Source organism: Rissa tridactyla, chromosome 1, assembly GCF_028500815.1.
Source record: "Rissa tridactyla isolate bRisTri1 chromosome 1, bRisTri1.patW.cur.20221130, whole genome shotgun sequence".
NCBI lineage: Eukaryota > Metazoa > Chordata > Aves > Charadriiformes > Laridae > Rissa > Rissa tridactyla.
Window position 1 is genome coordinate 139,384,362 of NC_071466.1, and position 23,892 is coordinate 139,408,253.

Here is a 23,892-nt window from a genome sequence, read left to right on the forward strand (position 1 = left end):
GTTCCCAACCTGATGTTCCGGGGAAAGTCTATAAAAAGGGAAGGAGAGATGTGCCCAGAAGCAAATAATACTGAAGAAATTTTCTTAGAAATCCAAAAGTCGAGGGTTTTTTTCTTGGGAGGGGGGAGTGTTTGTTTTCTTTTTTCACTGATGCCAGCCAGGGTAATTTTCTCTGTTGAAAGCTCTTCATCTGCCTCTCTGACAATGTTTTGATAAGTAAATTCCTATTACTGTCAGAATGATCAAAATGTGCTTTTCTTTAGCCACAACAGATCCTACCCTTTTTGATTTTGGCTAACAGTGAAATGTGAATAACCTGTATCCTTTCTTATTTGAACTAGCCAGCAACTTTGGCTTGTGTGTTCTCTGAAAAGAGCACATTGGATATTTCAGAATACTAAAGCTTAAGTGTATTTCTTAAAAAGAAAAAGTCATTTGGTTAGGTTGTCTTACTAAAAATAAGAAATACACTTTGTTACTTGTGAATAATTTTGTGTGGAAATTCTAGTTGTAGGCTATATTTCAATTTTTCTCATCTTTTTCTGGTCAACTACTGACAGACCCATGGTTCCATAAACTCTCTTTTTAATGCAGCAAATAGTACAAAATAAAGAATACAACATTAGCAAGTGTTACTAGAGGGACCGTTAACATTTTGAAATGGAGATCAGACTGTGCCTTTGGATAAAACTAAGGAAAATGGCAGGCATAAAACTATAATAAAGTATTCTTACACCTTTTGGAGGAGGCTGTTAGGAGAACTGTATGCTTTTAAGGCCAGGCTGGATGGGGCTCTGAGCAACCTGATCTAGTGGGAGGTGTCCCTGCCCATGGCAGGGAGGTTGGAACTAGATGATCTTTAAGGTCCCATCCAACCCTGACAATTCTATGATTCTATAATTGTATCTCCAGAGCCTCTCGAGGTTTCAGGTTAAAAAAACTTCAGTGTTTCAGGTTCCAACATCACAATTTTTGGCAGTGACAGACTCTAATCTTGAGTAGTACTGAGAAGTAGAATTAGCTTATCTAGCTTCTCTTTGCTTCTTACAGAAGAGGAATTCAGAGCACAAACTGCAGTTTCCTTTCTGGGTTTTTTTTTTTTTTGATGCGTTTTTGTCATGGATCTATGTATCCATGTACTGTCAAGATCTCAGCTATTTTTGTTTGTTTCTTTCTTTGAATCCTTTGAGAGATACTTACTGATTGAAAAGTCAATCTATTATTTGAGTGTCTGTTTCGAATAAAAGGTGTTAAGGGAATGGATTAAATCAGGTCAATCAAACCTCCCTTAATAAACACAGTGAGATGTTCCTTTCACCACCCCTTCCCAAATCTCAAGTGCTCTTGGCTTCCAAATGGTTGTTGAAAAAGTGGCAGCTGAAATTAATTTACCAGCTTTTTCCTTTGAAGTTTCTTTGCTGTGATATAAACAAGTTTTTGCCTTTTTTCTTTAAAAGGGCGGGGGGGGGAAGCTTTGGCTTTTGTTAATTGTACCAAATATTTTAAACCTCACCTAATTTATTTTTATGCTTTGCTGAAAATATGGGCATATTATCAGTGTTGTCATCTGTTTTGGGTTGTCTACTCTAGAAGCCTCCATTTCAGTTTTGTACTTTTACAGTTCACTGAAATAGCATTAACTAAATGTTGTAGACATGTCCCAATTACTCTTGTTCTGTTGGTCTAGCGTCAAGATGACATATTTATTTTAGCGCAAAAAATTTGTATTCCCTTTCCGTGGCTACTGTTTGCAGTCTGCATTGGGTGAAAACATGCAGTGGCTAATCCAAGGGGAGTTTATTTCCCTGTAAGTCTGATGCTTTGAGACAGATGATTTGGTTTTACTTCTGTCTCTTCTCACCTCTTCTGAGTGTTTTGACCTCATTGGAAACTGAGGTTTCTGTGCCATCCTCCGTCTTAAAGCCTTCTCCTAAAGTGTTCTTGAAAAGCAGTTGAGGAGATTTGAAGGACTGATGTGAATCCATCTAGAATTACTAGCTACTGTTCCATTGTTGGAGCTTCCTTTTTGGCTAGCACATCCTACACTACAAATGAGTGTGTGCATGGCCAATTTCAGAGAAGTGTGGTTTCAAAAAAGTAACCTTAGTATTTACAGTTCTTAAGTTTTGTAATGTCATCTGGAAATGAAATTTGACTTGACTGGAATGTTAAATTCCCTTTACTGTTTTGTTTCTCTTATGAATTAGATTCAAGCAGATATTCCAGTTTCCTCTTTGAATGTAATTGAAGACAAGACTTTAGTTACATCAGCCATTGCTTTGGTTGATGCTGAGACTCAGAGAACAAATGAAACAAAGAGCTACCTTCAACAAGCTGTTGCAAACCTAGAAATCAAGCTTTGTACTGCTGAAGAAGAAAAATTAAAAATTAAAAAGGTATGAATAGGTTTTTTAATGAAAATGTTTGGCATTTATGTAGGATTTGAATGTCATTGGAGCTGGCAAAGATTTGTAATGAATTTTTTCTAGAAATTAGCCAAATTCCAGAGAAATTGGCCATATTTAGCCAAAAGACTTTTTTTTTTTCATGTCTAGTGTCTATTTTAGGCTGAATTTTTATAAAATTTCAGGAAAAGAAAAAAGACAAGTTTTCTTAGCATTGAGCCATGTGGTTAGAAGGTATAGTGATTCCCCCTGTGTTTTGTGGGTGAGTGTGTGGTCACTGAAGTTGAAAGTGTGTTTGACTATCTTTATGAACATAACACATAACAATTATTTCCCCCCCCCCCCCCCCCCCCCGGGAGCTCTGCTAGCTAAATTCTTCATATTCCTTCTGACCTGAATATGATAGAGTACCAAGCAGGGCTGCGCCTGTAATTATGCATCTGATTTAGTGAAAGGTCACAGACGCATGGGAGAGTAGGTTTAATTTCAACTATTCTTAATACTGATCTTTGATAGCTATCAAGGTGTGCTCAGGAAGGAGGAAATGTATTATTGTAAATGAAAATGAGGATAAGTAACTAGAGCCAAAGATGAGGAGGTCTGAAATGGATTGATTTTGCTAGGAATTAAGTATCTAGAGTAGGGCTGGAAGGGAAGCATGAATACTGACTATAAGAGGAGATAGGTTGAGAGCTAGGCTCTGAATTGAAGTGTTGCACAATCAGTTTCTGTCTCTGCAGTTGAATCAAAGCTTTGAATCTCAGGAACTGTTTTTATATTTTGTCCAAAACCAGGATTGAACTAAGCAGAATTGCTCTTTCTGTCCTCCTTATGACCCTCTCAGTTGTGCCTTTGTTTGAATAGCTGTACAGTGATCTGGCAGGTCATTTGTTTCTATACTGGCTTCCTGTGTGGCTGCAGAAATAGTTGTTCTTAAGCAACTGAAAGGGTGCCAACAGCTTACATATAGTAGGGAATGAGTTTGGTAGGAGCAACAGCTGCATTAAGAAAAAATAAAAATCTTTAGCTCTTTGTGTAGCAAATAATTTTGAAGTTTATTGTCAGTAGTGTCATTCTCCTTCCCCTCTATTGGTTCATGTTGGGCAGGCTTCTCGGGGGTCTCTGCAAGATGACAGAATATTTTAAAATCTTACTCATTTTTGGAGTTGTAGGTAGAGATCATTAGGGCTGTATGTAATGGGATTTCTGCCTTTGTAGTGAAACCATTTGCTAAAAGTACATTTAGTATGCTGCTTTTCAAATGCAGAAAGACAGAACAAGCTATTAAAAATATGGAAATAATTAGAATAGAATAGTTCCAGTTGGAAGGGGCCTACAACAATCACATGGTCCAGCTGCCTGAGCAGTTGGGCTCACCAAAAGTTAAAGCACGTTGTTAAGGGCATTGTCCAAATGCCTGTGAAACACTGACAGGCTTGGGGCATTGACCACCTCTCTAGGAAGCCTGTTCCAGTGTTTGACCATCCTCTCGGTAAAGAAATGCTTCCTGTTGTCCATTCTAAACTTTCCCTGTCACAGCTTTGAACCATTCCCACGCATCCTGTCACTGGATCCCAGGGGGAAAAGATCAGCACCTCCTTCTCCACTTTCCCTCCTCAGGAAGCTGTAGAGAGCAATGAGGTCACACATCAGCCTCCAAACTAGGCAAACCCAGAGTCCTCAGACGCTCCTTATAGGACACGCCTTCCAGGCACCTTTGATTTTAAGTACTTTAAAATATTATCTCAATTCAAGAACTGCAGTCAGAATTTCCTTGCACAACTCTTTATCTATGTGTATATTATGATAGCAAATGTCATAGTCTTCAGAAATGAAATTAGTCGGAATGATTAACTGAATCTGTATTTTCACAATTTGCAAATGTTTGTAACTTCATGTACTTTATTTTGTAAACTTTATAGGAATTAGAATATTTACTGGAAAAACATAGTATTCTTGAAATGGATTTCTTGAAGGAAAAAAAAGAGAAAGTAATTTCACATCAAGATCATTACAAGACGCTCCAGGTAATTTCTTTCTTGTATTACTTGATTTTTTCAGGAGGATTTTGTATAGAGTGTATTTATGTCCAGCAAATACTCTGTTAAGTATCTACAGGTCTGCTTCAAAGCCTTTTGCATGTAAAGAATTTCTAAGGTCTTTAGGTCTAAGCCTGACTTGCATAAGTACATTATTGTAACTTGGATCACTCATGCTTATTATGATCCACTTCATAGAGCAGATGAAAAGAAAAACACTTTGCGCAGTAGATGTGTTTTTAACAGTATGACTTTGCATGTTCTAGAGTTGCCATAGCCAATTCTTTGTAAAGTATTAGTTCACTTGAATATGGAATAGTTAGTGTTGCATAATAAAAATCTATGAAGTGTAATTAGATGCTAGACAATGGAATTAATATTGCTTTCATGGCAAAAATCAACATCGTTCATTAAATACATGTGTGAAGTCTCACACATAAGACAAATTTTTCATTGAAGTTCTCGGTCTTCTTCCAGTGTTATAGCATGACAAACTAAATATTATAGACTTAAAACATTTCAAAGGTTCCTTCTTGGAAATTCAGCTTCACTTAATGCTTTTGCTGCTGTGGATGTTTTTTAAAGTAGCTACTGCATTGTTTCCCACGTGCACTTAAGAGTTTCTGTAGTAATTTATTTGAATTCATGGCTGCAGTGCTGCCTAGAACTTATGGTAATATAATCATCTAATTTTTTTTTCTTGTTTGTGTGTAACATCCTACTCAGTGAAAAAAATGTTTGCTTAGCTATGTCATAAAAATAAGTTTTGCTTGAAAACCTCTTGATTTATGGAGTATCATACCAGCTAAAGTTAATGATCCACATATACTCTTGACAATAAAATTAGTGGATTTTATTTTTTAGTACTTTCATGATGCTCTTCAAGCAGAAGTGTTTAAGTAGTGGAAATGTTACTGGGGTTTGCAATTATCAGTCTGTCTATATCATACCTCTTTGAGTCAGGTACTACAGTTTTCAAGAGCAGCAATGAAAGGGTCATAACCTTTAATTTACTTTGTAGAAAAACTCATCTACTTGCTCTTGTTGTCTTCTGGATATAGCCAGAATCAAATCAGAAAAGAATAGTGAGTCATGCTTCTAAGAGCTGACAGTTAAAATTACTTTCATGAAACTTGAATATTGGATGCCTTCTGTTAGTACAGCTTTTAATGCCAGTTCTTTTTGTCTTTCTCCATTGGCTCCTACAACACTAGGGTCAACACCTGTGGCCACACACTGAGTAAATCTGGCAGCTACACAGTACAGATGTCTGTCTCGCTAGAATTTCTTTTTCCAGTAGAAACAGCTGGTTATTAGTGCTGTTGACTTGAAAAGCTTAAAAGCAGACTGTAGTGGTGACTCTGGCAGAGCGTTGGGAAGTCTCAGGATAAGACTTCCAACTGAACTGATTCTGGCATCCTGAGCTGTAGGTGTGCATTGACTTAATTCCTCTTAAATTAAATTTCTATGTGAATATTTGAATATAATATGTAAAAAAAAAAATGCCTCATGAGATGGTTCTAACTGCTTTTTACATGAACGTGGATTATTTCATGCACCTTTATATTTACTAATTAACTGACTTCCAGTGTTTGTGACGTAGGGAATTCTCAAAAGCTGGTTTGGAGGTAATAGAGCCGATCAGTTAGATCTTTAACAAGGTGATACTCAGATTAGACTCTTCTTTTTTGGTTAAGTTATTGTGCTTAGTTCTGAGAGATTTCATTAATCTGTGTCGACTAAGCCAGTAATTCTTTTTTTTCCATTTTTTACTGTTGATTTCTGCCTCATTCAAGGGTGACAGTTATGTTACCACAGTTTTGTTGTCACAAAATTGTTTCAATAAAATACGCTTTCAGATTTTTTGATATTAAAAAAATAAATGAATTTGAAAGCCAATGTAGGAACATAAAGCATATGAAACATGTTTTCTGAGTTAGGTTAGCATGCTGATGAAGTGAATTGTGTTCTGGACTAGTCTCGAACTTTCTTCATCGTAGGTGTGAAAAAAAACCTTGTACTTAATTTGGTAGTACTGAAAATGGAAGAACTGAAGGGGAGTGATAATCACTGCTCCTAATTGGGGGGAGCAGAATTCAAAGTCTTTGGTGTAGTGTTAGCATTTAACCAATGAATGACAATGGAACGTTGCCACATCTATGCCTGTGTAAAAGAGAAAAGTAAAAAGTTCTGTGTTTCGTCTAAATAAAATTAGCTTTAAAAAAAATCAAGATTGAACAGAGCTTGTAGTATTTTCACATTCTTAGTGTTGTTTCTATGTGTTACTACAACAACCAGAGACAGTAAAGAGGCAGCAGTGGGTTTATAAATAGAATAAACAAATTGGTATTAACTAGTGCTCTAGAGTTTTTAGATATTTAATACAATGGTCTCTTTGAGATCTTGAATTCATACAAGCTGGTAAAATTAGAGTTATGATTCCCAAATTACTGCGTTGGTGTTTGTAGTATTTAAAAGGCAGAATAACATATTGTAATTCTAACTTCTTTGCATACAAAATGTATCAGAGTTAAAATTGCTGTGGGAAGTGTAATTTTAGTTTTCTTGACTTGTATGCAGTGTTGCAACCATAAAATTGCATAAGTGCACACAATAGCATTTATGCAACTTTAGCTTTATAATTCCTTGCTTATTTAGACAGAAAGGAAATAAGTTCAAAAGTATCTCTCTCCTTTTTTTTTTTTTTTGGTGGTGTGTCAGTCTTTTTTTTTTTTCCTTTTTTTTAATCACATAGTCATATATATTCATCTCAGCTCTTTAACACCTCAGCTCTTCTCTAATGTGAGGGGCTGCATATTTTCAAGACATTTAGTGCGAGTAGGTAATACATGCTTTTGACTATAAGGCAGAATTAGTGGCCATTTTAATCCTATAAATCTAAAATTTTGCTGCAGCCCCATTGCAATATGTTGTAGAAATGAATAAATGCTGCATTTTAAGATACCAAACCCCAATTTGTAATATAGTGAAAAACCATCAATAGCGAAATGAATACTCCTGTTTAGTAGGTGATGTTCTCTTATTTGCGAATTGGAGAAGGAAAGTTTAATTTGAGGGGAGAAAATAGTGCCTTTGAATAGGAACTGAATTCTTTGGACAGATTGCATAGCTGATAAGACTTCGGATGTTTGGTCTATCTACAGACAACTGGTTTTGATGATTCACTAGGAACTGGATCATACTTTTCCCTTGCTATTTCTTTTCTTTGATTTACCACACAGTCGCACTTGAAGTAATACTGCATTGCTGATGGAAAATTCTAGTTGCGGTTATACGCATTTTTTTCCCATCATCAACCCTTCTGGAAGTTAAGCAGGCTGGTTTTTTAAAGAACAATATAGTTGATGCGGTGCGATCCTTCTTTTTGAAATAGATTCTTTTTTCTTTTGGCAACTGACATCTATTCTTCTACCTTAACAAATCGATAGTTGTTTTGAAAGCACCAAAAATGTTTTCTTTTGGAATCCTTTGTTTCTGTTCTGCCTCTTTTTAGGGATTGTCTTTTAAATTTTTATTGAAAAAGTGACTTCAATGTGCTTATTTTATTTAGCAATACTTCTGTTGTTGCAAAAAGTCATGTTTAAAAATGGACTAGCTTAATACTATAATTTAATTTTTAATAATATTTTTGTGTGTAAAAAAAAAAAAAAAAAAAAAGCGGGTCAGATAGACTCCCTGTTTAAATGATGCTTTAGAAAGGTAAGAAAGGAAGCTTGTACTGATAGGTCATGCAGTAATGCTTAGCTGGAATTAAATGGCATAGTAACCTAAGTCCAGTCATTGCTGGTATTAGATGTTGTTTCATTTATTTATTTCTGTAACTGTTGATGTTTGGTGAATTTTTCATTTGAGTACCTGTGTAAATGTCACATTAAATTATAAAGCTTCACATTATGAGGAAAAGACTTTACATGCAATTCAGGAAAGACAAGAAAACATGAAGTTGAGATTTTGGGCTAGTTTCTTCCCTCCTAATTCTGAGAGATGAGTTTAGTTTTATTCTGATTAGTATTGTCTGTTAAATTTATTTTTTTTTATATATATTGGACCTATATATCAAATCCATTCATGTAAAATAGAAATGCATACTTCGTTATGTCTGTCTCCTTGTTTCTGGACATGATGCTTCAAAACTTTAAAATAGTTTGTAAGGTATATAAGAATTAAAACTCTAATGCTAGATTCATCATACAATTTTGCTTTTAAATTAATCAGAATTGTACAAACAGTGATTTTGATATAATTTAGTACTGAGCACAATATGAATCTCAAAAATTAAACCTAATACATGTAAAAATTTGCTTGTTTTCATAAGGTGTTGAAAAAGGAATGTTAAATAATACGGCTTAATGTGATGATGCCTGACTTTATGTGTATGGATCCTTTTGATTTTTTTTTCCCCTCTTTCTTTTAGTATTTAAAATAATGTGTCTTAACTGTTGCCCCACCACCACACTTCATGGAGATTCTTGTTTTCAGAATTGAATTAAGCTTCATAATGTATCTTAAAATCTTTGATTTTAGATTCCAATAATGTCATAGTAATCTCAATTTTAATTAAATACGTGTCTGAATAAGTAAATACCATCTCTAGTGGTTACATGCTAAACTTCCTATAATGAAAAGAATTTCTTGTGGAGAGTTGGCATTACACTTTTGCAATTCCAAGAACAAGAAACAAGGTAACTAATTTTGTCTTGATGATGGCAAAAATCAGTTTTGAGGTGACGTCAGAAGGTGTTCCAGAATTAAGTAGGGATGTTGGTTGCTGAGAAGGGTTAAGCAGCTTTGGAGAACTGTGGTTTTGAGTGCTGAAAGTTCAGTGGTGTTGCAAGAAACGGAGGAGGACAGCAGTTAAAAGTGAATAGAAAGTACTATCTCAAAAAGGGGGATTGAGGAGTGGGAAGTTAATTCTAGATATCACCCCTCCTCACTGCTCCCAGTATGATCATGTCCAAGGGCTAGTACTTTTTCTAAGGGACCTTCTCCCTATGAGAGTGATGCCATGTGGTGCTTATCTGGACACAGGATGGCTGGTGTGCATAGGGCACAGATGACTGTGAGTTAAGGGTAACTCTTCTGGTTTGCATCTTTCCTAAGGCACCTCTTCCTTCCCAGTTCCCTGCATTATTGGATTTTTGCCTCCTCCTGTTTCTCTATTTTTATTCCTTCTTCTGTTTCTCCACTTGTTTCTGCCCTTACTTAATGAATAAACTCAGCCCTTTTGTGCCTTCCATCTGCCTTCACCTCTTCCTTTCTTATCCAGCGTTTACGACTGGGGAGTATAACATTGCCTCTAATATGAGTACTTGCCAGCATTTGAGAGAACAAACTGGGCTCTCTAACTTCCTCAGCCTCTGATTTGTTGTTGTGTCCTGGTTTGAGGTAAACAGGAATGCCGTCCATTTCTAGCCAGTGCTAGACCTGTGATACGTGATCCATCAGCTGTCCGTATTGCGAGAGTCTCAGTGGCTGAAACCTGAGGACACATGAGAGAAATCTGAAATGCACATCTTCCTTGAATAATTGGCCTGTTCATGTTGACAGTAGGAAGGTATCAAAATTTGCGTATTTGGAATGAACACAGATGATCCCAGAGAGAAAGCTTCCTGTTCTGGAAGACCCCTGTGTTGTGCTTTTAATGTACATAATCAGTCTTGGCCTTGTATGAACATTCATTTCCTAAAGTAATTTCAAAAAGCAATCTTGCAGTTGGATGTACAGCAACAAAAAGCTCTTGGAAGCACTTGCTGTTGAAGTGACAGGGTGAAATGGTCATGTTTCCTAATACTGGTTGGTCATATGATGAATAAAATTTGTATGCAGTATTGGAAGAGATAACTTTCTCTGGAGGAAGTATTCCTTGTGTGTTTACACTCTAGTTAATATAGTGTACCCCCATCCAAACAGATATGTCTTTATCCTCTTTTGATAAAGCGAACAATTTTTCTATTTGGGGGGATAGGTCTTGGGGGAAAAAAAAGTAATGATAGTGATGGAAGATAACATCCGAGAATCTGTGTGTTGCCATTATACTGAACATAAAGTACAGCATGAGTAATCGTGCTCTTCCTTCAAACTGCAGTTCACCTTTGAAATGAATTTTGTATTATTTTGACTGCGAAGGTTATCTCCATTCCAGAGAAATTGATGCAGCAGGGGTTGATAGATTTACTTCTGTTTGCAAGCTAAGTATACCTTGATGTGTTTATTACAACAAATCAATCTGTGAACTTGGTCATTGAAAGGAAGAAATTGTTTATGCTTTTCTGAGATATTTCCCACCCAACATCTCTATATGAGTTTAAGAGAAAAGTTATTGTTTTCCTTTACTGAAACGTGATAGTGTATAAGAATGCTTGTTGCAAAAGAAGCATAGCTGTAGCCTATTTTGTGCTGTGGTTTCAAATAGATTTCAAATAATTTCACTTTAACTTCAGACTGGGGAAGGAGGGTTAAAAATATGGACTCAACCGTAGGTTGTGAAAAAGGTTTTCTCTTCTTGAGTTGGCTCTGGAGATTTAGGGATGACTGATGTATCTGGATAGCATAAACAGCAAAAATACCATACTGTTTTGCTGTCTTTCCTATTTGTGTTTCTCAGCTATTGAAAAAGGTTAAATGTAACTGCTTCTGTGCTTGCACACTAGCTGTGTTGGACCAATTTAATGACTATTCAGTTTTGCCACACATGGACACTAGAAGTAACGTAGGCAATTTTAATGGGATTTTAAATGGGAATTGATTAATTAATTCACATAAGAATCTTCATAAATCTGTCATATTTGAATGTCTTGTATTTCTTAATGGAAACTGGAGACTTACAGTTGATTCAGAGTCTTGGCCTGGAGTAAATTATATCTGGAGTATTGCTGTGGCTGACTGCTGCTTTTGATTGCAACGTTAGCAGTCAAGCACGTATGAAAGCTTAGTGCTACTTTGTTTAATTAATAAGTATCAGTCAAAAGGTTAGTGACTCACAGAAAACATCTGATGATATTTGACAGTTATGTCAATGTTACGTTTTTGCTATGATACTTTATAGTGAGCTCTTTGCTTCCCCTATATATCAGTTCTTAGTTTGAAAAATACTGTTCTAAAAATAACTGTGATAAAGTAGAGAAATTCCATCTAAAACATTTCATTCACAGAATCATTGCAGTTGAAAGGAACCTCTTGAGATACAGTTTCCCAGGACATTCTTGCCTCTAATTTGAAGAGATATGGATTTGAAGGATGGACTATTAGGAGGAAATGGCTGGATGGCTGTACCCAAAGAGTAACAGTCAGCAGCTCAATGTCCAAGTGGAAAACAGTAACAAGTCGCTGCCCCGCAAGGGTCCATACTAGGACCAAAACTATTTAATATCTTCATTAATGACATAGTGGGATTGAGTACACCCTCAGCAAGCTTGCAGTTGACACCAAGCTGAGTGGTATAGTCAGTACATTAGTGGACTAATTGCCCACTATTGCACACAGGTTCTTCGTTGCAAAGCTGCTTTCCTGCCATTTGACCCTCAGTGTGTTCTAGTGCACGGGGTTATTCCTGCCCAGATGCAGGACTTAGCATTTCCTTTTGTTAAACTCCAGCCTGTTAAGGACCCACTGAATGTCTGGCTGATCAGGTGTATCACCAACTCCTCACAGTTTTGTATCATCTGCAAACTTGCTGACGGTGCATTCTGCCTCATCAATCCAGGTCATTAAAGAAGAGGTTAGATAGTACTGGCCCCAGTATCGACCTATGGGGTACACAGCTTGTCACCAGGTGGACTTTCTGCCACTCTGGACCCTCTGGATGCAGGTGTTCAGCCAATTTGAAGTTCACCTCACTGTCCACTTGTCTAACCCTAACTTTGTGAGCTTGTCTATAAGGATGTTGTGGGAGATGGTGTCAAAAGCCATGCTAAAGTAGACATAAACATCATCCGCCACTCATCATAGAAGGCTGTCAAGTTGATTTAGCATGTTTTTTCCCTCAGTAAATCCATGCTGACTACATCTTCTCATACTTAATGTGTCTGGAAATGGTTTCAAGGATCAGTCGCTCCATCATCTTTCTGGGGACTGAGGTGAGGCTGATGGGCCTGGAGTTCCTCAGATCCTTTTTCCTGTCCTTCTTGAGGACAGGTATGACATTTGCTTTATTCCAGTCCTTCGGAACCTCACCTGATCACCATGATCTTTCAAAGATCATTGAGTGGCCTCCCTCAGCGCTTGTGGCTGCATCCTGCTAAGGCACCATGGACTGTTTAAGACCACTTTGTTTAAGTCTTCCTTGCTTCAGACTTTCCCTTGGGTCTCAGGGGCCTGCGGTTCCTGAAGGCCAGTCTTACCATTTAAAACTGAGGCAAAGAAGGCATTTTTCATGTCCTTTGTCACAAGGGCCCCTGCCCCACTCAGCAGCGGGTTTGCGTTTTCCCATCTTCCTTCAGCTGTTAATACACTTATGGAGTCCTTGTAGCCCTCCATGTCCCTAGCCAGATTCAAAATCAGGTGGGCTTTGGTTTTCCTAACTCCATCCCTACATGCTTGGAAAGCAACTCTGTCTGTGTTCCTCCTGGGTCACCTGTTCCTGCGTCCACCTCCTGTACACTTCCTTTTTATGATAGAGTTTAGTGAGGAGCTTCTTGATCATCCATGCAGGCCCCCTGCTGCCTTTGCTTGATTACTTACTTGTCTCTTACTTGTTACGATGGACCATTCTTGAGCTTGGAGGAGATAATCCTTGAATACCAACCCTCTTTCTAGGGTTGTATTCCATAAGATTCTTCCAAGCAGACCCCCAAAGAGACCAAAGTCGTCTCTCCTGAAGACCAGTATTGTGATCCTGCTTTTTGCCCCGTTCCTTCCCCTCCTCTGAACTCCAACATCTCATGGTCACTGCAGCCAAGGCAGGCTGCCACTGATCTTCACATTCCGCGAGAGTCCTTCCATGTTTTTAAGTATCAGATCCAACAGAGTGCCTCAGAGATTGTTCCTCAGTCACCTGTGTTAGGAAATTGTTATCAGTATGTCTCAGGAATCTCCTCGATTGCTTGTGCCCTACTGTGTTGTTTCTCTAGCAAATACTGGAGTCAATAACATCCCTCGTGAGGACCAGGGCCTGTGAATGGGAGGCTTCTTCCCATTGTCTGAAGAAGGCCTCATCTACATCATCTTCCTGTAGACCGTCTGGTCTACAGACGCAGCAATGTCTGCTGTACTGGTCTGCCTGCTAATCCTGCCCCATAAGTACTTGCCTGATCACCTAGCCCAAAACAGAGCTCCATGCATTCCAACTCCTAAGGCAACCTCCTGTTGTCACCTTTCTGGCCTTTCCTTCCAGAAGGGTCCATTTATGATTGTGGAAAAGGTGTTCTGCAAGAGATTGGAAACGGGTCTTGGAGGTAGGTGCTTTTTGTGGCTGGAGTACTAGAAAATGTATGGTTTTTTACAAAACTAATATATAACTTACATCCTGTTAAATACCATCTTCTAAGAAAATATTTAGGTTAGTTTTAGGTGCAGACATAGAGGAGACAGAATGCTAATAATGAAAAATAGGTGTGAAAAGAAAGTTATCTACTGTACCTGCAACTAAATTTATAAATGAGATTCTAGGAAATTTCACAGGTCATAGTAGAGTTTAAAATTATGGAACACTGAAAATGGGGGATTTCAGAAAAGACACTCTCACAGGTAGCAATGCATCGTTTTGCTGAACTTTTAAAGGTATTTATGGATATGGCAACAATCCCTTGCCCACCTCTGTTTCAAGTGTGTGCCAAATCCCTCACGTTTATTTCTTCACCTTTTAAATTTTTTTTAATGTTACTCTATGTACTCTTCTTTCAGACACTCATTTTTATTCAAAGTCTCTATTTTATTAGTAATTTCAGAGCTGTTTATCTCTTGGCCTGTTTTTTTCCCCCAGTTTTGATGTTGTCTTTCCTCTAAATTATTTTTCCACAGTATGAGGAAAAATGACTTTTTGTTTCTGTTAGGAAAAGATTGTGCTCCTTTGACTTGATGTTTTGGTCTTAAATTCTTTTTTATGGATTATTTTATTGTCTTGTTTCAGAATGGTTAGTTAGAAGAGCGGATATAAGACTAGACTAAGCATGCTAATTTTGTTTTAAAATATGCTGTGTTTAAATATAGCTCTATTACGCTATTGTACTATTACTTAGCAGTTTTGAATGCCTAACTTGCATTGTACTGTACAGTTGCCTTGTACAGTTATAGCCATATAACATGCCTAACATTTATTCCTTTATAGTCATGTGCCTCCTTTGGCTCTCTGATTTTAAAGATACGCAAGAAATTGTGTTTGGACAACTGTCTAACTTATTCTAGTGTGTAAGTATGTGGAAGTAAAAAACTCTTTTGAAAAATAATTCCTGTCCTGACTGCATTCTAACTGGCCTGACCTGTTTTATGCCAGCATATCCTAGATTTATTTGAATCCATTGACTAATTTACGTTCAGTGTGTCACAAGTCCATCACAACTACTGCACATCTCCATATGTGCATTCACAGTGAGTGTGTTCAGGATGTTTCATCTTTTTATTTTTTCTGTTTAATGTGGAAATTTTAATAGAGATGGTTGTGAAATGTCCAAGTATGTTTAACACTGGTAAAGTGGAGTTCTTTACCAGCAAGCTTGTTTCGTTAAGTTCTTCACCAAATCTAGCTTTTGTAGAAGTAGTATCCTTTTGGATTATTGGGGGAAAAATGGAAATGTGCAAAACGTACTCAAAATTAAGAAACCCACGTAGAGCAGAACTTGCATAATTGTATTGTTAAGGCATTGCTTCTAGGTCAGTTATCTGTTGCTTGGCATGCACTTTCTTAAAAAATGTGGGGAACAGTACCAAAGCAACTGCACGTCTCTGGATCCACTTGGTCCTGTTTGTGCTCAATGTAAAGCATCTAAAACAGTGTATTGTTAGTACTTGACCATTGCTCACTATCAAAATGCTAAATATTAGCCAATATTAGTCAAAATGAGTCAATACTTTTAACAGCATTTTTGTATTTCATGTTTATCTACTTGGGAGAAATAAACTGCATAGGAAATATTAGGATGGTATTTTGGGAACAGTTTTGAAAAAATTATCCCTTCATTGCCCTTTAATTGCTAAATCATCTTATTTGGTTCATAGTTCATTAATAAACTATGAACTATTGCCTAATTAAGCTATTATTTAAACACCTTTAAGCTTACTTCTTCAATCTGTATTAAATTTTATTTATATATTGTACACACTTCGTGTTGGAGCAGTTTGATCAGTTGAAATGTGTAATTTGTAAATATTAAACACTTTATTTCTATAACAGTATTCTAATCTAACTTACTAATACACTGGAAGTTAGTACATAATGAAGAAAAACACGTGACTTACATGTCAAAGACTTACATTGCCCACATACAAAGGCAAAATGCTTAGCGTCCTAATTTCAACAAATAACTAGTGTTGTAAACTACTGCAAAGGTGTGTATCATGTCATTTCTATATAGCTCCTGACACTGGGAAAGCAGTTACAGTGGCAAAGTATTAGTTCTTGCAGTGATCACAATAGATTATAAATACAACTACTTCGTATCATCAAGGTTTTAAAACTACCATCTGATTATGGGAAACTTTAAAGGATAAAATTAATGCTTGGGAGCTGGAGGAGATAAGGGAGGGTAAAAGTCAGCTCTAATTATATATCAGCATGAGTAGATTGCTGTTCCATCTTTATTTATTTTTCTTAAAATAAAAATATGTGTTTATGAGGTCAAAGCAGTTTTCTAGTGTATGTTCTTACACTGATTATTTTTGATTCTGCTTATAGATAACCATAGTGATGCTATTACTTTTAGTTACTTCACTGTTACTGTTCTCAAAAAAAGTTTTGCTGCTGAGACTTGTATAATTTTTTTCCTCATTAAAGGTTTAAAAGGTCCAGAACAGCATGTGACACTTAAAATAATCATGTACTTAAACTACTGAGAACACTTTCTTACTTTTCTTGGCTAAAGTTTTATCATTTAAAGAAAACTGATACTAATGAAAACTAGAACATCTGTTCTTAAACCTGAAGATGTTGAGATAAAACAGACATTCCTAGTCCTATGCCAGTCCTTAAAAATAAACCTACTACTTGAATGTTTTGCTAGACAGACAATATTTTGATTTTGGATATACATTAGAAATCTAAGCATCCTCAAGGAAAAAATTGTTTAGGATGATCAACAATGAATACCATAATGAAATTTAACTTAATCAGACTTGCATTTTCATATTTTAATGCTTAAAAAATAATCCAAGACACTGTGATAAAGGACTGAGAGCAATTTTGAATTTCTTCATATATTGTAAGATTTTTCTTTATATTTAGAATAATTTCAGCTAGTAATTCTGCACTTTATGTAGTTCCTTTTTATGCAGGGAGAACATTCCAAGTACCTGTGCTAGGCTTTCAAAGGGCTGATAGTATACTCTGAGTTTTGAGATAAGTGTATAGAGAGAAGTGAGTGTGTCATTGAAAAATAAATTTCAGTTCACTTCAGGGAAGCTAAGAAGGAAAAACATAGTTTGAGCTCCTAAGCAAGAAGTAATGAAAAATATTCTGGACTTACCTTGTATTCAAACTGTAACTGGAAAAGTAATTTTTAGATTGAAGAGCCTTCTTGTTAGTGATAAAGAAGAAAAGGAAATACCCATGTCCATCTTCGTTAACTAAGCCACATTTCCGTCAGTGTCTCAATTTGCCTGCTTTTGTGGCACTGTTTTGTGAAATATTTTGTGTAAAAAGGAAAAAACACCAACACAACCCCAAAAACCCCCCAAACCAGAAAAAGCTCTTTGTGCTATTTAATACGTACTATTTAAAACTACTGAGAAGATATTATTACAGTACTCTGATAGTGTAATTTTTGTAATTACTTTTCTAAGTAAGAAGACACATGATGCTTGTTTCCATTGAGGAGTATTTAATCTCATGCTTTTTGTTTTTATGTAACAGTTGCAATTTTCATTGACGGTTTTAATTGTGAGTTGCGCTAAACATTCTGTCTTAAACACAAGAAAATCTGGACTAGATTATGATGAAATTAGCTGCTTCTAGGGAGGTTTTGCTCTCCTTTCTTCTGTCTTGAGTCTTCTGGTGTTTATCAGATACTTTTCAATATTGCAATCCCTTCCATTGGATCTGCCTCGTGTGGGAACTTCCCTCTTGTAAAACAGAGGCAAATGTAATTTTGGTCACTAGAGGAGAACAATTCCTGGGTTTCTATGGAGTCTGATCATATCTCTGCCACCTGGGAATTCCATTACCTGCACGGAATCCCCTGATGACCAGCCAGAAAGCAGCTGCATGCAGCTGGAGTGGTGAGAAGTTGCTTCAGTGAATGAGACTTGGACTTGCTGCTTATAAAGATTCCTTTTAGCCATGTGTCACTTGACCGCAATCAAGGTTATTGTTTTAAACTAGATTAAGCAGGTCTTAGATATCCTATCGTATATGGCTGTTATTTACTAAAAATATGGTGACTGTGTTATCTGAGGAAAATTATTCAGGGCTTTATGGTATTCAGCCAAAAATACAGTGGACATCTCGCATGCAAGGAGAAAAGAGGATATTGTAGCTATCCTGTAACAAAGACTACAGGAGCAGTCTGAAGATATCTCATATTTCACGTAATATTTTCATGAGATAGTTCTCACATGGGTGAGGGTCTAGTGGCACTTGCCCCCGTTCTTACATCAAGGTTGTCTGTCTTTACTTGCACATTCTTTTGAGAAATGAATATTTATTAAATAAAAATAGCAGCTCTTTGAGACATGTTGCAATTCCCATGACAATATTTCATAAACTTTCAACACATTCCTGTTCTGTCACCACCAATTAAATTATCTTATCAGATACCAATCACTGCCATAGCTGATGAATTTTCCATTGCACAATAGAAACACCGTAGTATTTTTTTATCGAAGAAACAGTTTTTTATTCCTTTTTTAATATTGTGTTTTTAATCTCTGCTGCACTACTTTAGGTTGTTGAATGTGACCTCCAGTCTTTTAAGTACCTTTACATATGCTTAATAAATCTGTGTGTATCCAGTTGAGGGAGGCTATATTCCATCAGGGTTTGCTTTCACTTTTTGAAAAGGCTTTTAGCCAAGAGCCTTACTGTAAGCAATGTTTGTACCCCTCTGAAGAGGGGAGCTGATCAGAACAAGAACGTGTCTTAATCATGGTTTTTCTCATCTGCATTAGCCAATTTCTGGGAGGTCTGACATATTGTAAAATACCAAGAATTTTCAAAGTTAGAATGCAGCTAAAGCTGTCAAATTCATTCCTAATGCTACAGACTTTTAAAATCTGTTTACATTTTAATTTGTCTTATACAACAAAGAAAGCGTGAGCTCGTTTCTGCACTGCTGCCAGCTGGCTTGTAGAACAGAACTGAGGGACTCTTTAAGGGGGCGGCGTATGTATTGTCTTATTTTGTACAGTTAGAAGAAGTGATATTTGTGTCCAAATTGGAATCCCTTTGTCAGCAACAGGAGGGTTCTTGCTGTTATTATTCTGTCCTACTCTAGATTTCTTTGGAGAAAAGTGTGATTTCTGTTCTATTTTTTTTTTTCTGTGGGGTTTTTTGGTGGTTTTTGGTTTTGCTTTTTTCGTTTTAATCTGCAGCATATTGAATAGATTAAAGAAGGGAACTGTGGAGAGAGTTAATGTTGTCCAAAAAAAAATAATTCAAAGATGAGAACCATGGTTTTTACCATCATTGTAGGGAAGGAGAGAGTTGGGGGGAAGAATGTATTCTAGAAACAATATAATGGCAAAGTGAAAAAGACCTAGAGAGTGAATGAGCGTTAGATACAGTAATGGAAGAGTCAGTCACTGCCTCAAAGGTATGCATGTGCAAGACATGGATGGGAGTGCAGTTCTCATAGTGAGACAATGGGAAAAGGGAAAACTCTAAGAAGACAAAAACTAAATTTTATCCATGTTAATTACAGAATCACTGAATGGTTTGGGTTGGAAGGGATCTTAAAGATCACCTAGTTCCAACCCCCCTGCCGTGGGCCAGGACACCTCCCACTAGACCAGGCTGCTCAAAGCCCCATCCAGCCTGGCCTTGAACACTTCCAGGGATGGGGCATCCACAGCTTCCCTGGACAACCTGTTCCAGTGTCTCACCACCCTCACAGTAAAGAATTTCTTCCTGATATCCAATCTAAATCTCCCTTCTTTCAGTTTGAGGGCGTTACCCCTCGTCCTATCACTACACTCCCTGATAAAGAGTCCCTCCCCATCCTTCCTGTAGGCCCCCTTTAGGTACTGGAAGGCTGCTATAAGGTCTCCTCGGAGCCTTCTCTTCTCCAGGCTGAACAACCCCAGCTCTCTCGGCCTGTCCTGATAGCATCTGATCATCTTCATTCTGTTCATGTCACTTTATCTCTGTTCCTTTTTTTGTGCAGGAGACAAGTTGCTAGGCAGATTTTTTTGGTTTTTGTCTGTCCTTTCCTTATTGAAGGCTTTCTATAGTGGGAGAGGAGTTCTTTGTATATCCACATGCAGCTTCAACTGAAGTAAAGAAAAATTTCAGCTGAAGGCCAGATTTGACTTAAATGTTTTTTTTCTAGCACTGTCCCCAACTTCATGTTCATCCTTCAATTAATATTCTGCTCTTTTATTTTCAAAAAGACTGTCTTCTGTTAGAAAAGAAATGGTATTGTTTCTCAAAGAATCTTTCTCACAATTTCTTTTTTTAAGTGTTGAGATCAAGAAGTAAATGGAATGTGTAAAATAAATAGCCACATCACTGTCGGAATCTTGAGATTTATTCCTCTTAGAGTATCTTTGAAAAGCACTGGTATATGTCTGTTTTCACTATATATTTATGATTTTGAATATTTATCTATATGAATCCATTTGTAGTCAATTTCTACAGCAGTAACATTTATTTAAAAATCAACTCTATGATGTAGCTTAATGATCTTGATGACTTGAAAATCTAGCAGATCTAAGTGTTTCTCAATTTGCAATTAAAAAACCCACAAAACAAAAAAACCCAAAAAACACTTAAACCCCAACATTATAATAGCTTTTAGTTACCTATAAGTAACAATGTGGTATCAATCATTGCTGACATTTTCAGAAGCTTACATCTGATGTGTTCCAGCTTAAAAAAAAAAAAAAAGTTGTTTTTTGATGATTCAAGAGACCCCTTTGCTTAGAGAAGGAGAATAGATTAAATATATCATCCTTTTAATAGATTGATTAGATTTTCCACACACCCCCAGAAATGTAACTTTTCTCCCCTAGAGTAAGTATTTTTGCGTTTATTTCTATGACATCAGTGTTTCACAGTAAGTAAAATAGAGAAATCCCTTTCTTCTTTGGTTTGTATCTCCTTCCATTAGCTCACAAGTTAAAAAATAAATAAATACATGTTACAGTTTTCACATGGGAATGCTCCTTAGATGTCTAGGTCTGTACCTAGGCTCCAAAGTCTGAGGGGGTTTTTGTGGGTTTTTTTTTGGTGGTGGAGTTTGGAGGTTTTTTGTTCCAAATACTTTACAGCTGGAACTTCCTTGATGACATGCAACTAGAGGTTGTGATCATCTTTGCTGATCGGGCTAAAGTTACGAAACACAGACTTAGGAACAAAATACGGTCATCTGTTTTTGTCTATTTTACGTGTTGCTTGCAAAGAAGGGAAGCAAGACTATCTTTCTTCTCTCATGTTTGAGTTTACCATCTATTTATTATTAAGAAGTGTGAGTTTAATTGCCTCAGAGGTGAGAAGTGGTAAAAGAAATAACCAAAACCAGACTCCCACTCATCAAGCAACACAAAACTTGAACTAATTTTCAGGGACCCATGTCAGATGTGCATATGCAACATGCATAGATACATGCAATCTGGGAAACAAGCAGGAGGAGCTAGAGCGTCATGTGCAGAGGATGAACTATGACATTGTTGAAATAACTGTGATGTGTTGGGGTACTTTGTGTGGCTGGATCTTTAGTATGGATGTTGGATAGGAGCTCATTAGAAAGGCAGGGAAGAAGAAGAGGTGAGGTTGTTATTTATAAAAATGAGCAGCTTCAGACCACAGAGTTCAGGAGAGCACACTGGTTTAGTTAGGTGATGAGAGAGCTGGCTGTCACTATGAGAGAGTTCTTTATCAACTCAGAGACTGAGGAAAGTCTCTGATTATTGAAGAAAGACAAGAAGGATGATATATGGATCTACAGGCTTGCCAGCCTTTTGGTCTTTGGGAAAATCATGGCGCAAGTGCTCTTGGCAGCTGTTTTTGAGCACATGAAGAAGGTGATTGGGAATACCCAACATCGATTTATCAGAAGATAAATTATGCCTGACCAACCTGATTGCTTTCTGTGATGAAACACCCAGACTATGGATGAGAGGAATGCAAGGGACATTGTATATCTTGACCTCAACTTGGAGAACCTAATAGCGGATGTCCAAGGTTGTCAGAAAAATGGAGCCAGGCAGGCTCTGCATAGCAGGGGGACGAGTGGAAATTGTCATAAATTGAAACATGGGAAGTTGCAACTTGGTATAAGGAAAAAGATATTTTTCTGATGAAGATAAGCATTGGGATGTTTTAGCCAGCAAGGTTGTGAAATCTCTGTCCTTGGAGGATGTCAAGATCTGACTGGACAAGAATCTGAACAATCTGGTCTGAATTCAGTGTTGATCTTGCTTTCAGCAGGAGGTTCAACTAAATGACCTCCAGAGATCCCTTCCAATCTGAATGATTGTGTGATTTTGTGGTTTAATACTTTGGTCATAAACTGAGAAAAATAAATAGCCCACTCCCAGTCACTAAGGTCATAACTCAAATCCAGGGGATACTCCCCAGACTGAATTATTTGGAATATTTTACTGCAGTCTGGCCTACCTCATTGCCAGCAAAAAGACATTAGCAATTAAGGGCAGGGTCAGGAAAGCCTGAACCAAAAATCTGATTAATGCAGTATTTGAAATGTTACACTAATTAGAATATCAGTTACTGTAAACTTAAATCACTGTTGTATGGAATATAACATTTTTGGTGGTTTTAAATATATCTGCTTTGTTAGAATAGGAGCTAGTACTATGCAACCTAGCTATGTTCTGTGTGAGGTTTTACGGTAAGCAAAATATAGTCATTCAGAATGTGGAACTGCATGACTAGTTCCCTAAAATACACGATAACAAGAGAAGGTCGTCTTATAAAATCTGTGTATCTGTGATTTGGGTACCTTTTTCTGGACTGTGTGAGATACTTCCTAATTGGAGTTTTTCTGATGTTGGACAACAAACCTTTTCCTTCAGAAACCATATTGAATCTTAAAATAAAGGATAAGAAGTTAGTTCTCTTGCTTTCTTGATTTAGTCTTTTGTTGTCTCTGGCAAAGATGTAACTTGTGTCTCTTTGGATTGTGGGGGGTTTTTGTTTGTTTGTTTTTCCTGCATGCTTAGATTATTTATGAATTTGTCAGGTATGTAAAACAAATAATCAACAATTTAATCTAGAAGTTAAAAATTTGATAGCAGTTCTCTGGATGCAGGGAAAATGGTGGAGTAAGTTGCAGATGCAGTTTGTATTGTGGGCTGGGCAGTATGGCATAACTGACACATTTTTGATTTTTATTTCATAAACCTCTTTTCTCATGAACAACAAGGCCAAAAGAAGCTTGGCTTGCAGATCTTTACTGTCATCTTTTCAGTACCCAACTTTGGGTACTTGTCTTCATCTTTGCAGGCTTTGCTGTCATCTTCAGTACCCATTTTTCTTGGCATTTGGATTATCCCAAACTCTTTGATTTGATGCTCGGTTTCCCAAACTGTTGTTTATTTCATCTTTTGACCTAAATTCTTGTTACCTTTCTAATGGAACTAATATAGCAGCTTGATTGAAAGCTGATGATTTGTCTCTCTGGTTCTCCAGCAAGCTCTGTCATTTTTGTTCAACTTGCACATCATACCCTTCATGCATTGTCTCCAGGAAACAAACAAACAAACAAAAAAGCATTTGTAGCTCTGAATAAACACAGCAGCCACTTTGTGTTGTAGCTGCTTTGCTTGCATTTTGATGGCAAAATAGGTGTTATCAGCTGGTTTTCAGATAGCCTGTCTGATTTGGAATGTTTTTACTGTTCCAAAATATATTTACAAATCAGAAAATGAGTCAAGATTGGAAGAAGAGGTAAATATTATCACTATTGTTTGCTTCCTAAGCTTTGTATCCACACGTGGCCAAAGGAAATAGCTAAGATGCTGAAAATGAAAAGGAGATTCAAATATAAAGATGTAACTTCTTCTGCTGTTGATTTTGTGGTAAATAGGTTTGTTTGCATTATATTTCAACTTATTTTCTATACTGAAAAAACAAGGAAGGAAGAAAACAATTTGTTCTTTTATTA

General features: G+C 36.9%; 1 protein-coding gene across 6 annotated transcripts in view; it reads left to right on the plus strand.

Annotated features, from left to right (window-relative positions):
• Positions 1 to 23,892, plus strand: part of CCDC91 (coiled-coil domain containing 91) — a 148,371-nt gene that overhangs the window by 33,498 nt on the left and 90,981 nt on the right. For all 6 annotated transcript variants that reach the window (XM_054214313.1, XM_054214304.1, XM_054214323.1 and 3 more), the window contains 2 exons: positions 2,208 to 2,396; positions 4,328 to 4,432. In XM_054214313.1, coding sequence (XP_054070288.1) covers positions 2,208 to 2,396; positions 4,328 to 4,432 — 294 coding nt within the window. The remainder of the gene's footprint in view (positions 1 to 2,207; positions 2,397 to 4,327; positions 4,433 to 23,892) is intronic.